This window comes from Daphnia magna, linkage group LG2, assembly GCF_020631705.1.
Source record: "Daphnia magna isolate NIES linkage group LG2, ASM2063170v1.1, whole genome shotgun sequence".
NCBI lineage: Eukaryota > Metazoa > Arthropoda > Branchiopoda > Diplostraca > Daphniidae > Daphnia > Daphnia magna.
In genome coordinates this window covers 12,006,240-12,024,125 of record NC_059183.1, presented here as the reverse complement: position 1 = coordinate 12,024,125, position 17,886 = coordinate 12,006,240, and the positions used below count along the sequence as shown (strand labels likewise).

Here is a 17,886-nt window from a genome sequence, read left to right as displayed (position 1 = left end):
TAGCACTCTGCTGTTATATAGCCTTAGATATAATATACATTTATAAAGAGAGAGAGAGAGACTCGGAGGCCCGCCATCGATCGGTTCGTCAACAACAAAAGAACTGGGTGGATAGAACATGGGGTTCTCTCAATCCCAGACCACTATAGGAAAAGATTCATGTAAAAAAAAAAAAGCGGATGAGGAAAGCAAAAGAGAAGCTATTGATGAGTGGAGAGAGAAATAATCACACATGCCCTCCTCTCTTTTTTCTTTTTTTCGCGAAACATTTCAAAGAGATGAGGGAAATGTTGCCACATCAGCGTACGCCAGAAAAAAAAGTGAAATAATATTTTTTTTAGAGAAATGGCGGAACGGTGGATAAGCACAAGAAAGATTTGTTGTTTGGAACATGTCCCATCTGTGTTACAATGTCGCAAAAATGTAACAACGGAACAGAGGAAAACTAACAAGAATGTTGGGCAATCGGGGGGACTACATGTCCGTTGGGATGTTCAATCAAAAGAAGAAAAAAAAAGAAGAGCGGAATTCAAAAGATAGAAACGAACATTCGGAATTCGAAATCCGACAGAAGAATTAGTTTAACCAAGATCGACTTGAAACTGAATTTTAGAGACCCAATACAAAAAAGATGAAATAAAATTTATAAAAGTGGTCAACAATTTTGTGAAAGATGAACCTTTTTAAATATTATTATTATTATTATTATTATTATTTAGATTTTGGAAGATAAAAGGCAGCCTTGAAAGACTTCTTTTCCAATTCCAGGCCCAAGGCGGAACAAATGAGGAGCGCAAAGAAAAATTCAGATTATTGATTTACTAAAAGTGGCGGCGTCTGGTCTGTTTATTCAGAAAGAAAATCTTATCAAATCAGAAAAACAGACGCCTACTGGCAGACGCTAAGCAGAGGCCAAACACGAAAACAACAGCAAGAAATGTATCAAATGAGAATTTTAAATAACACAAATCGAGAAAAGGAAATAGAACCGCGTGACTTCTCTATCAAATTCCTCATAAATATATAAATCCTTATTAGTCTCGTTGATTGTCTAGCTTTTCATTTCGCAATCAAGACAACAACAAAAAAAAAAGAAAAATTTTGAAAAATATAACAACGTCCTATAAGAAAAATCCCCGAAAAATTAAAACGTGAGTGAGCATCGAAAAGGAAGGAAAACGGGTCGTTTATATACAATAGACAACGTGAAACAAAACAACAAAAAAAAACTACTGGCGCCGTTTGCGTGCAGCGGATAATAAATGCGCGTGTGGTCTCTCCTAAGTTGAATTGTTTCGCTCACGGTGTTACATGCGCCCTACACCGGATTGGGGCACACACACTCACGCATTAAAACAGCAACGTTTTTATTCGTCACGTTTTACATCATCCGACGTCCATCAATTGAAAACCAACACGCCACCTTTTGAAATGAATATGCGCTCACCTTTTCTGCGTGCAATGAATGGTGACAGTCTCCCAATTCTGCCGATATCGCGTCCCTCCAAACGATAATTGAAATGTCACTGGTTTGAACTGAGCAAGTTGTATCCACAAAAAGGAAGGTAGAACGAAGCCAACTAAGAATTAAATACGTCGCAAATGTGTGTTTTTTCTTTTTTCAAAAAAAAAAAAAAAGGGAAGGAAAAAGAGAGAAACTGGAACAAGCTTTTGGCGTTGCTGGACTCTGCTGGGCGACTGATGAATACAGAGGGGGGAGAGATTGGTTATACACCATGGTTACTGCAGGCGACGGCGGCGTCGTCGACGTCGCGCAGTCTCCCCTCTCGCTAGTCATAGCTCTTTTATCATCTCAACCATCTCCCCCTCCTGTTTTTCTCATTCTTCTTTCATCCTCTTCCCTATCTGTACGTTTATTCGCAGCCGATTGCAACAAGCCTGTGCGATACACAAAAACGGGCGACGATCGAGAGAACACATAATCTCCTCGGTTAAATGCGTCGCACAGTGTAACAGCGCCAGTAGCTCTCTTACGTCCTTTTAATGTACTCGACTTTAGCTTTTTTTTTTATTCATTCCCCACCCTTTTTTTTTTTTCTTCTTCTTTGTTAGCTACAGCAAAGACATGGGTCAACGTTTTACTGGCATATCAAACACAATAGAAGAAATCGACATCATTTGCATACATTCATTCACAATGCCAATAATCCTCGTTGATCATTTCAACTGTCGTGTCCATTAAGGAAAAAAAGAAAAGAAAAGAAAAGATATTTTCACTGGATGATGACGTCACATCCGGGTTTTGGGGTCTTAAGATTTAAGGGAAATCATTTTGGTACTAAATTATTCACGCGGCCGACAAGGGGGATGTGACTCATATAAAGCATTAGTCCCGGACGCAAGGGAACGAAAGGCAAAACAAAGTTGTTCCTATAGTTTGTTTATATGTGCGCGCGTGTACAAATCGTTGCGAGTATTTATGAGATGATAGCGCGAGAACATTACACATGATGGAAGAGGGCATCGCAGTCGTTCCTAATGATAATGACAACGAATAGGGGGGAGGAGGTGTGAGGCCTTTTTTACGTCACGGTGTAGAGACCACAGAATAATATCTGGTCACGGAGAAAAAGTGCACGAGTCGTCAACTTTTTGTTTCTTTAGCTGCTTAAAGAGAAGCCTCTAGACGTATGTAATAAGAAGCCTTGTGATGTTTCACGACTTGGGCTCGGGAGAAGGTATTTTTTTTTTCTTCTTTCACGCCAATGTTATCGATCGTGTCTAAAGAAAGAAGTGCGCAGATCGATAAATGACTTGTGTACTTTATTCTTAGCTGGATGTTTCAAATTTGGCGCGGTTATTTGAAACAAAAAACCAATTTTTAAAAGCAAAAAATTGTTTGTTTCACACGGACTCCAGACCGCGGAAACAATAAAAGAAAAAGAAAATACTAGATGGGGGGGATATATAAAAATATACTCGGGGTCCATTTCGCTCGATTGCCTTTGGCCACAGCCACGCCCCTGCGCATTTGTCACTGACAAGTTCGGCCTACATACATCATCGCAAGGCTACAGCGTCGCTGCCGTTAGGAGTGGGGGAGCGCTGCTGTCCCCTAATTTTCTTTTGTCGTCCGCTTGCGTGTAGAATATGAGCGAGAAATATTTTCTCAAACTTGAATTAGGAAAATGGATCATTGATTTGAAAATCCTCTGACTGTGCAGTCAGTTCTGAGCTCGATGGAAACACACACAAGAAGATTAAAGCTTTATGTGATCATCGTTGCCAACCTAATTGGACTATGAGCAAGTCGACGAGGGGCGAGCGCGTACTGGATAATTAGTTATTATCCACTCTGTTCGTTCTATCATCTTGTAAGCAAAACGACGAAATGAATCGTTTTTTTTGTAAGAATGATGTTAAAAAAAAAAAAAATGGAAGAAGCGCTAGGACGTGAAAGACGTTTAAAGAAATAAAGCGGAAAGACTTTCCGGCTTAGATTTCGGAGTGTAGAATAGCAGCTTAAATGGTGAAACGGAGCGCAGGAGGGGGGGTATATAATATACACAACTCTGCTATGAGAAGGGAAAAAGAAGGGCACGTGCCTTTGCTAACTCGTCTAAAAAAGGAAGTCTTCGTTTTTTTTGCCTCCTCCTTTTGTTTGTACGTGGCTGTCTCACTGACTCGTCTTCATAAATTAACAAACAGACGCCATGGCATACAGTTCTCCTCTCACAGCTGGCTCCCGCTGCTCTTTTTTTCCTTTTTTTTTTCTCTCTTTCTTTCTCGTCTGCATTTCTACTGCAACTTTCGACCCCGTCGTCTTTTTTAACTCGATGTGTTTTTATGTTTATGTGTGTGTTTTTTCTTCTTCTAAGTTCCTTCCTCCGCACGATGACGACGGCGATTTTTACCTTCGCTTAGTAGCAAAGTGACATCCGCTCCCCTTTTTTTCCCCAGCCGTTGGTAAGCCAATAGACCGCACCACGTAAGAAAAACAAGCACAGCCAACGGATAGGGGGGGAATGTTCCTCATCACTACAATTGCTTAACAGCGGCAAAAGCCGAGCCAAAAGAGCTCGGGAAGCTTTGTGTGGACAACGCAACAACAACAAACAGGGAAGATTGAGCTGCACAACAGACTCGGAATGTGTCGGGCGAAATTCAGAAAGAAAAATAAAGAAGGGCGTGACACATTGTGCCATCTAGCGGCGTGAATATGAATTCAATCGACCGAAGGAAATAGATCATTTAAAGAGAACTGATAACGACGCTGTAACAAATAACAAATAACAACAACAACAACAACAACAAAGAATCCATATTCAGAAAGAAAGCTGTAATTTTTTGTTTACCTTCATCGCGGACGCTTCTGGTGCTGCCACTGGTGGTTGTAATATCTTCGCCATAGATCGGAATGACCGGCATAAAGCCCGGTCGGTAGTGAACCTGTAATTTAAAAATCAGAAAAAGAAAAATGAATAAAAAATAACACGAGAAAAACAAATAATAAACTAATAAAAATAATAAAAGAAACTCCCGGTGGTAATAAAAAAAGGTAAACCAAGCCAGAAAGAAACAAAACAATGGATATGTGTATCCCCTAGCATAATATAAATATATCGGCTATCACGGAGTCCATTAGAATTTATAATCAGTTTTCCATCATCAAAAAAGGCACACGCATCCCTTTACTGCTCGTATTTATTGGCAGGAGCCACGTACCACATCAACCACAATAAAAGTCGTTATTTGTTCACAGAGAAAACTAGGGCTAGTTGTTTCAAAGAAGTTGTGAATGAAACCAACGGCCAACCATGTAAACCATTTCTTTGTTTTGGTTCTCTGATTCATTTCATAAAACAATTTTTAATTTATTTTACAGTTATAGAGCAGCGGTCTGAATGGAGACGTTGCGCATTTCCAAACCGGTATAATATATTTATTTATTATAATCAGTTCAACTCAAATGTCGATGGAAAGGCTACCCTAAGGAGGAGAGTCTATAGCAGTCCAGCAGCGATACAAGTATAAACACATAAATAAAGTATGTTTACTGTATGTATAAAAAACGATGAAATTGAGATGTCAGTTCAATGGCCGACCATGGCCTGTCTATCCGTGTACATTTTCATCCTCTTTATTGTGTGTTCAGGCGTCTATATACATATACTGTACATCCGTGTGTGCACACATATCAAGGATTTTTTTTTTTATTATTACCAACCCCCAATCGCGTTCACGTGTGAACTTTACGTTAAAGAAAAGAAAGAGAGAGATAAAAAAAAAATCGTGACTCGTCAGCTTTTAATCCTCCGCAAGTCTAAAAATAATTTTCTTTTAAAGCTTATTATTGCGCGGAGGAACAAACGAATGAACATCACATCGTTTATAGCTCCGGGATGGTATAGGTTTTTATTCAATGCTATTCACTTCTAAGGTGATATAAAGCGGTCAAGCTGCACAACAGCATTTGAGAATGGTAATATTAACAGTTAATTTATCTTCTAAGCCGAATTTAATATTTTTCTATTTTCATCAGCAAAAAAGAAATTAGAGGGAAAGTCATTTGATGAAAAGAAAGGTTTGACTGCTGTCCATTCTTGCGTGACAGAGTGAAAATACGTGTGCGTGCGTGTGTCTCTCTTTCTAGTTCATAAAGTCGCGTGTAGAAAAAAAAAATTTAATTACGAGCCGAATAACATCAAACATTCATCAACTTCAAACGGCCTACATTCCCTTTTTGTCGCCCACCGGTTGTCATTTTGTGCGCAACTTACTTTTATGATCCGCTCGTTCCATTTAGACTTTAAAAAAAAGTAAATAGGAGCTATTCCACCGCTAGATGGCAGCACATCATTAAGTCACAAAATCCAAAAGAAATATATGTATATATATATATATATAAAAAACGACCAATAAAATACAACCGAGTCGGCATTGGAATAATATATTTAAAAAAAAAATGCATGAAATAGTTTGTGTTTGTGGACGATGGCTCAGCGTAACGCCCGGCGCGAATTCCCAATTACAAAAGGAGAATTCCTCCCGCGGTTATATGGCGAGGGCCAGGTATAACAAACGTAACCGAGAAGGAAAAGAAAAGAAAAGAAAAAAAAAAAAAAACTTCATGAGGACATAAAAAAAAAATGAAAAAGATGCACAATGCTGGCCATAGTAAACCACTGAAGACGATTGGTATAGAGTGGGGTGGTGGGGGAAAGATAGGGGACAACCCGGTGTGAGATTCAACGCGACGGGTGGGAAACCGAACAAAAAATAAAAAGGAAGACTCGACTTGATTGCGATTAAAACAGACAACGAGACAAATCATTGGGGAGCTTCTCTGGACAGCGCAGATGACGGTTCGACCTCAATTCGCACGATCGAATAAAAAAAGAGAACATAAAAAGCTATTAAAAGAAAAGAGAAAAAAAAAACGATTTAATAAATACAAACTGTCCCTCCGGTTACAAATCAAAAAGCAAAAACTAAAATTTCTCAACAACAAAAAATCGAGAACGTGGCCGTGTTTCAGCGACATTTTATTCCGATGAGCTAAAGACCTCCATCGCCCCCAAAACGTTCGCGTCTTTAAAATGCCCAGCTCCTTCCATTCAATTCAAATTTCTTTTCAACAAAAAATTAAAAAGTGTGTCCATTTAATTTTCACTTCCTCGTTGGAAAAGAGTGAGGCAAAAACAACGTCTTTTATGCTTAATATAAAGCATTAACAGACACACACACACACACAAATTTTCTTTTGTGTTACGTACACAAGGTCCGTGTCGCCCTCTGCGAGACCTCGGGTGATGTTTCGTGTCTTGAGGAATTCTTCCCTTCATCTATGCGTTCTCCGGTATCATTTATTATGCACATCCTTCTAGAATTGCGGAGAAGGGGGAAGGAAAAGAAAAACAAGTAACACAGAAGATGAGAAGACAGAGGGTGTGAGGAAAGAATCACGACGCGCTAACGCACCTGAAATGCAATAAGTTTTTGCCCCGTCCTGTCGATAGGAATTTTTTTTTTTTTTCCAGCGGGTTCTTTAAAATGAAAAAAAAAAACAAGAAAACAATAAGAATATGGTGAAAATAATGGGAGAATAGAAAGAAGAAGGAAAACTTGCTTTTGTTGTGTGGGGCGTCCGTCGGAGAGGCTTTGAGTCGGCAAAGCTTTTGAGTTAAAAAAGAGAGAGAGAGAGAGAGTAAAAAAATAAAAGGGAGCCGAGTTGAAGCCGAGAGTCCGCCGACAGCAAAGAAAAAAAATGACACAATGAGTATCCCTTATACGGTGCCAGAAAAAAATAATAATAAACATTTTTTTTTTGTCTATTTAAAATGTGGAATAATGATAATAATAGAGAAGGTGGATGTCTAGTACGGTACTTTCTCTGTCTCACCCCAATTTGAGTGCGTGTGTGTGTCCTTCTTCAACTATTTATTATGCAGTCTATTAATATAGCGCAATCGTACATGATGTATCTAGTTTCTATTACGCTAGCGGCATTCCAATAGGTATGACGTCAATCACGTAGTGAAGCCCCGCCTTCAATGATTCCCTTCATATTAGGGCCAACATCGACATTTTTTTTTTCACAAGCGACATGCCGTACGTTCTAATCGTCAATTGAATTTCCATATTTTTACCGTTACTATGCGAGAATAAATTTTCCCTAGTGCCAACTTACCAAGAATTTTTAGTTATTTTTTTTTCATTTCGACCCTTTCTTTCTTTTTTTTTTTTTATTATTCTCCCACGTTCCACGGAGACTTGTTGAAGTGTGTTCAATCATATCAAAGAGCAATGGCGGTTGCTTTTGTTAACCGATTCATACAACCCCCCCACCCGTGTCAGCAGCTCTTCATGGCATCAAAAGTATGCAAACCAATCAAGCCAGCAAAGTCTTGTCTCTAAAGGCAATAAAATTCAATTCATCATCGTGTTGTTGGATTTCATCCCGAAAACTCCAACAAGATTTTTGATATTTCAAGACATCGGTAAAACCCCAACATCCATCAATGCCGCGAGTTTTGTAAAATGCGGTAAATCATTTCTTCTTCTTTCTTTTTTTTTTTTTTTTTTAACTTGTTCATCAAATTCTCTTTTTTATTTCGAATCGAATTTTCGAAATGATTTGAAGAAAAGATCAAACTTTTATTTTTTTACATTCACCTTGTTTTTCTGACGAAAGAGAAACTATTCTGATGGATGGTTGTGGCCTTTATTTCCAGCCGAATGAATTCGCGGTAAAAGTGGAACCGCGTGAACGCTGACCGCCAAAAGAAAAGAGACGGTATCAAATAACACGTATAACTAAAGTCTCCTCCCCTTCCCCATATAATCAAATAAATTTGTGTTTTTCTTTAACGCAATGAAAGATGACAGATTGTTATTTAAGCATCCCCTTAGTATATTTTCGCCGCTTATTAATAATGATTTGCATTGAAACACGACACTTAACTATTACCTTGTTCTAAATCATTTCCCACCGCGTGTGATCGATAATCTACTACCCGAGACCGCAAACCCAATAATCAAACGAATCCCTTTTTGATTGTTTTTTCCCCGTTCACACGTCGACGTTATAGACCATTTTCATGGCTCGTTTGAACCCCTCCTGCCGTCGAGGGCCACGCCCTTCCGATTCCCTCTTGTGAATAAGCATTTTCCAAAAACATAGCCACCCCAATCTTCTTTCCTTGTTTTCTTTCATCTCCAACGCAATTTCGACAATTTCAAATCACACTGAGAAAAAAATTGGAAATCTTTCGGGATGGAAGCCACGCCCGTCATAGCCGTCACGCGTTCAACTTCTCCAATTCATTTCTCTGTGTATCGGCGTGTTACATTCAGCCACTATTTTTTTTATATATCACTATTCCTTTGATAAAAACAACCTCGTAGATCACGTAACAAGATTACCCCGCCCTATACGAATCGCATCAACAGCATTTCGGTTGTTTCAACAACAACAACAAAGAAACAGATGGAATAAGATATTAGGAGATGCTCAAGGGCCTACATTCATATTTAAAAAAAAAAAAAAGGGATGGATACTATCCAGCAGTTAAATGCTATAAATGTGTCTTTCATCAATGTCTTCAGACGACTCCCATCATCTTTTTATAGTTTTTTTTCTCTCTCTGATTTACGTTTCTGATCGCAGCTATTGTTACCTGAAGGGCAAATGGCATTCACAAAGTCCGACATTTTTTGCTTAAAAAAAATAAAATAAAAATTTTAAAGAGAAAGTCGCTCATAATGTCGGCGTTCATTCCACACATGTTTTAACTTATCCCGAAAGGGAACACCCATGAACTGAAACAGAAAAAAGTAGACCTTTCCCTAAAAAAAAAAATTTTTAATAGAAGAAGCGGAACGATATAATTACAAGGGAACAATGAACCAATTTACGCAACAACAACAAGAAAAAAAAGCGGGGGGAGCTAATGTGTTATGAAGAAGGTGAGGCTGGCCCATCTTCCCACCAAAAATAGAAAAAAAATCTGAAAAAATATAATATGAGCTGGAAATATTTGTAGGGACGTATCGCGATTGTGTGTAATCGTAAATTACTTATGACAGCAATCCAATTTATGGATTTGCATTTCATTTTGAGAACGCAGGTGTGAGAATAGTAGCGACGTGTGTCGTCATCGAAACGCTTTTCGTTTAACTTTTACGAGACCCCATTCTACACAATAAAAACAAAAAATGCCACGCTTTTTTTTTTAAACAAGAAAATATGTTTAAGACTTTCCTCTGCCCGTTGCAATAGCCGTTCTCTACATAACTCTGAAAATGTTTGCATGTTGTACGGTCCGAGTTGTTCCCATAATCAGCAAAAACGAAGGTCTTTTTGTGATGGTCCCGAAAAATAAACTTTCCCGCCGATTTTGTTCCGACTGGCAAAAGAATTTCTCGACATTCTTTTCTGTAGAGACTAGACACAAATACAAATTCAAAAACCTTATAGCCGAAACGCCAAACCGGTTAGACCCTTTGGCCAGAAAAACAAAGTGTCCTACATTTTTCATTTACAATTCAGCAAATGAACAGACATTCGAGTCTGAGAACATTCAAAATGCCTAACAAACACAGTTCTATTCACCTTTGTTATAGAACTGGCCATTCGAGAAACAGACAAAAAAAAGAGGAGCCATTTATTTTGCACAACTAGAAACGTAAAATGAGATAGTCAAACATATGGCCATTAGACAAAGGCACTATGCAAGTGGCCGTATCGCATACACGGTCAACTTAATCTCGCGTCTCAACACAAATGGAAAACTTTCCCAAAAAAAAAAAACGAACGACAAAGGAAAAAATAAAAAAAAATAAAAGTAGAATAGACACCGACTTGTGATTGTTTTTTTTTTTTGCCGGTCCCTGTTTAGGCAGTTCCAAACAATCGGACACGGGACGATGCGCACGATTGAGTGTTTTCGAAGGACGTGAAAGAAAAGAAGAAGAAAAAAAGACGAACGGACTTCAAGGAAACATCCCGCCAGGGAAAAAAATTCACGTCCGCAAACAACACCAAAAATATGTTTTTTTTTTTTTTTAATGGACAAGATTTTGTGCGTCCTTATCTGAATTCATATGACAGTCTTCTTTTTAAAGAGAGAAAAAAAAAGAAGTTCTCTTATAGGAAAGAAATGGTCAAAACACACGCCAACAGCTTACCTGTTGTGATGTTGAAGTGTCTTTCTTATTCTTTTTCTTGGTATTGCCAGTTGACTGGTGACTGGGCTTGGCCAGCATCGACCAAAGGGTCAGGAACCGTGAAGGCATTCTTCTTTCTGCTCAAGGGTTCGCTAACGTGATGATGACAGATGCCTTCGAGTGTCACGTTGCGCAAAATTTCAGCGGATGGCCAGCGGAAATACCTTGAATTTCGGGTCACCTCCTGGAACACGAAAAAGAAAGAAAAATATTTAGTATTATAGTATTACACTATTTTACTAATGACGTATTATATCATTAGGTAACAAAGAAGAAGAGAAGAAAAAAAAAGAAAGAATATCTTTTCTTTTTCAAATGATTTTACTTATGCACACCGTGAGAACCCCAGACCGCCTGGAATAATAATCCCAAGGGGCCTTTCTATAGGCATATGGAAGGATCATTAGGACTTGTACCATACACGCATTTCTCCCTACAGCATCTATCGAGTCGTCTTCCCTTACGCGGAACGTAAGAGCTATAAGCAGAGACCGTAGAAAAAGAATATTGAGCTGTAATTTATGAGAAAGCCGCAACGCTGCCATTTGCTACGCCCTCTCTACCTGATATTTATTCAGCAGCATATTTCTCGAAAAAAAAACAAAAAACGATGGAGAAGCGCTCCGTCTATTATACAGCGGTCAGATAAACTGCTGGACCGTTACGTGCTTTTTCTTTTCCCGTAGAAGAGATTCCGAAAGAGAAAATTCCCGAGCACGCGGCACTTTTTTGTTTACAATAAAAATAAAATATATTTTTTGTTTTTAGGATTATGAAAATGAAATTTCCTTTTTATTGCAAAAAAAAAAGAAAAAGTAATAAAATTATTAGACCCTATTTGATAAAGGGCGTCGAATTGAACGGTTCAAGGGAGGAGACCCTAACAGGAGCCGACGCCCTGTTCAATATCTAAGCCAATAACACTTAAGCAATTCCATTTACATTTTTTTAAGGATGTTGCGCAATTTTAGCTGAAATTTCCAAGTTTCGTGATTGCGCTGAGATTTCACGGACGCTTGAATGTTTCAACTCAATTCACGAGGGTGTGTGCGTGTGTGTACTTTGGTCAAGGATTGCCCGCTTCAACTTCCGCTCTAGCGGATACCGCTAAAGCGCTGCTACCTGGGTAAAATAGACTCCACCCATTTCCTCGCAGTCGTCGAGTCCAACACAATTATAAAATGGGGAAACTTTTTTTTTTTGGTTGAAAGAAAAGTTTTCTTTTGTCACTGGGAGAAAAAAAGATAACTTGTTCATGGTCAGCTCGAAGTTGAGCGAATAGAACAGCATGTTTTGTGTGTGTGTGTCCTCTTGGCACATTTTCACCTGGGCGGCGAAATGTTAATCCGAAACAATTTGTCTAACAACGCCGTGACTGAAAAGAATATTCTTTTTAAACCCGGATGTGTTTTTTTCTTCTCTCCCTTTCAAACCGCAAAACGTAAAGAAGAAAAAAAAAAGGAATTTCTCTTTGTTACTTTTAGACCTTTGCTGTCGTTGTACAAAAATGCTCGATAGATCACAACCCTGTTTTAAAATATATTTATATAACACACACTCAGAGAGAGAAAATGGAGAAATCAGATAAACGTTTGACGACAACCGGAACGCATTTCCCAAAAATGAAACGCAAAAAAAAAAAAAAAAAATGTTTACGACTGCGCACAGTTCGAGTTCCACTTATTCTCTTTAAAAACAGGGGGGGAATGTAAATGTTTCTGTGTGCATGTTTACACTAAACTGACCAGTCCATAACCCAAAAATAAAATCCCCCTTTCCAAGAAAAAACACATTTTTTTTCTCGAGTTATTATACTGTTGCGTAGTTACATAAACGTTAGAAGGCCAATATATAAATATAGCGTTCGATGGGTCACCGTCACAAGGGCCAGCCAAACCCCGTTGGCCGGGGAGCCGTTACCGTCTGTGTGTACATTAACAACCCCCCGCAAGAAAAAAAGAAAGGAATGCTACTAGATTTCTGCCGTACGTGTGTACGTAAGGAAACACGACAGACAAAGCAAGAAAATAAATTAAAAAAAAAATAAACAAAACATCCCCGTCAGTTTCTTATATGATTCTTTTGCGTTCCAGGTGTGTGTGTTTCTAGTTTATATTCAACGCGGCACGATCATTCTAAAATTTTTTTATTTTTTTATTTAAGGGGTGACGTTATGACTCATACGGAAGGAACATTTTTTAATTCTCTAACCGCAGTGGGAAAAGACAAATAAGAGTAGATGTAGTTTAGATGAAACAGCAGACGAGGTCGGTCAAAGACAAATTCATTCAAATATCGTTAGAAACACACAACAACAAAAAATATTATCCATTTTGTGTGTGGATCATATATTTTTAACTTTCTTGTTTTTATTTTCAATTTTGTTGTGAATGTTATGTGCATAGAGAATATTAAACTACGAGCTAAGAGAAAAGAGGAATGTTTTTTATGCCTCTCTCTCTCTCTCTCCCTCTGATGGTAATAAACAGTAAATAACACACTGCGTAACGAGAGTCTATTAGCATTTTCCCGTGCCTTCTAAACACTTCCGACCTTCGACGAGGATATAAAACCATCGAAAAACGAGTCGTTCTTTTTTAATGTCAAGAAATTCGAAAACAAAAAGAAAAGGGGGAAATGACGCAATTATTTCTAAGCAATAACAAGAAAAAAAAGAAACAATGATCGAGCGAAATGATTTCGAAAAAGATGCAAGCAAACAGACGTTTGATTAATGAGCCATCCACATCGTGATTTCATTGCCCTTCGAGAACAACATGAATCGCCGCGTGCCTCATTTCATCGATTCAAATTTTCCGTCTGTAATAATGACGTGAATTCGTGTGATAGGGCAAGCCAAACATCTGGGGGCACGCTGATTATAAATCGACTTTTTCTTTGTTTTGTTTTTTAAATATTATTTGAAGGAGGAAAGGAGGAAAGGAGCAGTTTTTGGCTGTCGTGAAAGAAGAAAAAATGGAATGCCCTTCTCAATTGAAATTTCATTTGCAATGGTAAACAGTCGGTTGGAGGGGGCAATGGTGCGTCATCTTTTAGAATTCATCTCATTTTACGTGTTGGCTTTCTTATTCAGTTGCCGGAATTTATTACGTTCTTTGCATATAAAATTTGAAGGAAAAAAAAAAAGAATTGTACTGGAAGAACTGATGAGGAAATTATTCTAAGAAAATGTTTTCAGAGATTTTCGACGGTTCATGCCTATTGTTCACGGAGCGCCATCGATTCCGATGGATTAATGAGCCAAACAGATGGACGACCTCTCGTCATTACACGCAGAGTATACGAAACCCCGTGGACAGAGAAATAAAAACAACCAATTCAAGAAAGGATAACAAGACAAAAAAGATTGATTATTCAAATTATTTTTTTTCTCCCACGGAACAGCTAGCGGTAAAGAATAAATAAAAAAATTGCTCATCCGGTTACGTCATCATTCTTTTACGAATAAAGCAGGTCGGTGAAATAGACAATGTGTTCGCAACACCCTGCGGTATATACGGGTATACCTTTTCGTCTCACTTAAATAGACACAAATGTTACGCACTCCGTTATGCAGATTTCCCACCTTCAGCAAAAACGGATGCACACCAAATGCGCCAGGTGAGTTATTCTACAAGAGATACACACAAGGGCAGCCGGTAAGCTACTGCATTATGCATTGTTGGGTTTCAAAAAATTGCAAAGCTGATTAATCGTAAGCCAAAAAAAGAAAGACCTTCAACAACAAATGCAAAAGATTTTGTTGAACATTAGTAAGCTGAGAAAGAACACAACTCGATTGCTCATTACTTAAGCGCGTGATCCCATCGAAGTGACACGCTCGAGTGGCTCACGCTAATCCTTGTTGTGTCACAAATGATCGTTAAGGAACAAAACAAAGTAGAAAACAAGTTTGGAAATTGTCGAAAGTGCGCAAGGACTTTTTTGCGTTTGAAATTTGTTATTATCAACATGGATAAAATTAATTAATTTATTTTTTTTTTAATTTGGCTCATTGCAATCAGAGAAAAACACAAAGTTTTGTTTTTATTTAATGATATTTTTCCTTTTTTAAACGTTTTCTCATTTTTTAAATGCCATTCTATAACCGTCGAACGACAGGTTTTATAGACAGGTATGTTTTAAAAATGAAAGAAATTAGGTAACTAAAAGCTGGAAAAATGTCTTTCATTTACAGGTGTGCAGAAGAATATCCTCCCCGGGAAAGGTTAAAGGTGTGTTAACAGTACGGTACCTGACCTTTTTGTCGATTTTAAATCTTCCGCTACTTATCTCCCCTCTTTCCTGCTCCTCCCCCCACCCAAAAAAAAAGACAGTACAAAACAAAAGGTGGGAATAAAAGAAAAAGGGGAATCAAGATAGTCTTGTGGGAAACAGTAAAAAATAAAATCTTAAGCTTCTTATAAAACGATTCTTTCTGCGATGCATCCCACTAGGGGGATGGAGTTCCATGTTAATGACACGATATTTCTTATTGCCCCCCTCCCACCACCACCATGGCAGATTTTACTTTCCTATTCCCAAATTGAATATTATCAAAAAGAAAAAAAAAATCTACTTGTTCTTCCTGTTTCTACGGATTCGTCTTACTGGTTTAAAGCTTTTGATGAGCTGTTATCGAGGCTTTCAACCGGTGGGGACACACACGCGCCAGCATTCCAATCAAAACAAAATAAGGACAAAATAAAATAAAAAAACTCGATTGGCCAATCTTGTAAAAAAATAAAAAGCAAAAGAGACTCTTCGAGTATACTAGCCCATTTCTTATAATGAAAACACGGTCTGAATGTTAGATGAGATGAAAGTCTACACACCTGACTAGTTGTAGGAGCTTTTGTCCGAGAAAGAATATTCTCGTGAAAGGCGCGGGTTCTTCGTCATCGTCGCGTATAAGAAGAAGAAAAAAAAGGGAATCGTTAATCGATGATCGTATAGTCGAAAAGTCTATATGACCGAGAAGGTCAAAGCGACACTGGAGGGAAAAATAAATCAAACGGGCCTAACGAAGAGCAGGTTGCCAAGTATCCCAAAAACGGCGATCGTGGAGAGAAAACTTGAATGGCTGCTTATTTTTTCTTCTTTGCATTTCGTGAGATTGAAACGTAACTCGACACCCCTTTTGCTAGCCTATAATACAACGGCTGGAAAAAGAACAAACAAGATTGAAGTGACCTTGACTAGAAAAGACAAAAGAAGCAGAACGAAAATGGACAAGTTTCCCTCTAGAAAAATGGTCGATCACGAGGTTGTCGTCACGGAGCAAGTAATCTTTATGTTCTCTGTTTTATTTTTAAAATAAAACAACAACAAACACTATTCTGATTTCATGCTTACCTTTCAACAAATGCGGCCGCTACTTCAGTAGTTCAAACACAACGCAAACATATAGTCCACTCGTTTGCAACACTAGAGTGTGAGAGTCGTGCTAATTCAAAATCCACAAGTTCAAAACGCACTTTTGACAACACAATGGCAAATAAAAAACACGGGCACAACAAAAACCAAACATTAGAAATCACACGTAGGTGTGTTATTTCTAGTTTCTTTCGTTCGACGCTCCGCTGACAAACATGTGCACTCGGTCTCGACGGCAGAAAGGCAACTGGCCAATGCCATGCACCTTCAGGCATACACAGTCTGACACAGAGTGGCAGAGTTGCCGCTAGGGCTCCCCCCATTTTTCTTTTGCTACTATTTTCAATTGAATTTTGTCTCACTTCCCTTTTTTTTCCAACAGTCAACATTTTCAATGACATGTTTGCTCGATATCAAATACAAAATCAACGACAGAAAAAAAAATAAAAAAAAAAATTTGCATAGGAATGGCGGTCATTTCGATCCAGGTGGTCGTCTTCCTAAACAGCATCCCTTCAATTCTGTCAAGAAAAAAAAAATATCTTTTTTTTGTGTAAAAATTCTGTTGCGTGTAAAAGATAATCACGAAAAGTTCCACTTGAATGCGTTACAGATATGTCCTGATCAAAAAGCATGGGTAATCATCTTTTTTTGATCAACTCGTTCGCCTCCTTAAAGAAATATTAACGAACTCGGCTTAATTGACATGAAATAAGACACTAAACAACAAGAACGGCTGCTACGGAGGGATACGGAATATAAATACATGAAAAAAAAAGGAGAGGTTGAAAAGGTCACGAGCTGGATACATCCCGGAGACTGTTGGTGATGGCGCGACGACGCGCACTTGACGGCCGTGACCTCCGCCCGGCTCATCATCGGACGCCCAGAAAACTTTTTTTTTCCCACGTCATCAACTTGCCTTCTTCTACACGCACAATGGAGGCAAAGATAAAAAAAGAAAAAGCGGGCGTATATATAATCTAAATGGACCAGAAACGCACAAAAACAAAAGAAAAAGTTTTGGGCGAAAGGAAAAACAAAAAACAATGAAAAGGCAACAAGTTGGCCATGGATCACGATCCGGTAAAAGCCGGATGCCTGCGCATACACACCTCGTTTGTTCCTTTTGTCCAGCATTTTTCTTTTCTTGATTGGCTGACAAAACACGTTAGAAAAATCGATGCATGTGCGATCATTTTGCCCCGCATGGTCCCCCTCCTGACGTTATGTAAATTCGAAAACATACACGTAGCAATTTCAACTGGGTCTGGCACAAAGTACGGGACGGATCGATTGATTCAGTACAATGTTTGCGATGAGGGTGATGTCGGAAACTACCGGTACCTTGTCCAATTTTTCATGTTCATAGGGAGAAATACTGAGAGCAAAAAATAAAAAAAGAAGTTTGTCCTATAGATATAGTCCCCGTTCTATCGTTCGTTTCAATTAAGTAAGACAGACACGGATGAGTGGGAAAAAGCTACCCGGGCTAGGAATAATTTAGCATCTAATGAAAGTTGCACGTGTCTTAAAAACTTTTCTTTTTAGCTGTCGTCGCTTAACATCGAAACAATATCGACATTCATTTACTTTCTACACTTTGAGAACAGCTACTAATAATTCCAGTCTCTTGTGGGAGTCTTAATTAAGATGAGAATCTCAAGAAGACGATTTATATTTGTATTTAAAAAAAAAGGGGGGGTCTGGTCGATCGGAGCTACCGCTCTTGTAAAAGAAAAACGACTTAACGACGATATAGAAGCGAGCGTGATTGGATTGTTGCGTGGATTGATGGCCGCGGCTGCTGCCGGACGTGAT

The 17,886-nt window shown here is 38.5% G+C and overlaps 1 protein-coding gene across 4 annotated transcripts in view; it reads right to left on the bottom strand.

Moving 5' to 3' along the window:
* The window catches only part of LOC116917220 (caskin-1), a 56,024-nt gene that overhangs the window by 34,314 nt on the left and 3,824 nt on the right, over window positions 1–17,886 (bottom strand). The window contains exons 1-3 of one of the 4 annotated variants that reach the window (XM_032922610.2): window positions 16,045–16,319; window positions 10,651–10,873; window positions 4,317–4,410 (exon numbers count right to left, since the gene is read on the bottom strand). In XM_032922610.2, coding sequence (XP_032778501.1) covers window positions 4,317–4,410; window positions 10,651–10,758 — 202 coding nt within the window. In that variant the 5' untranslated portion in view covers window positions 10,759–10,873; window positions 16,045–16,319. Of the gene's footprint in view, window positions 1–1,447; window positions 1,456–4,316; window positions 4,411–10,650; window positions 10,874–15,524; window positions 15,544–16,044; window positions 16,320–17,886 lie in introns of those variants that run through there. The other 3 variants (XM_032922612.2, XM_032922611.2, XM_032922615.2) reach the window with 3 other exon arrangements.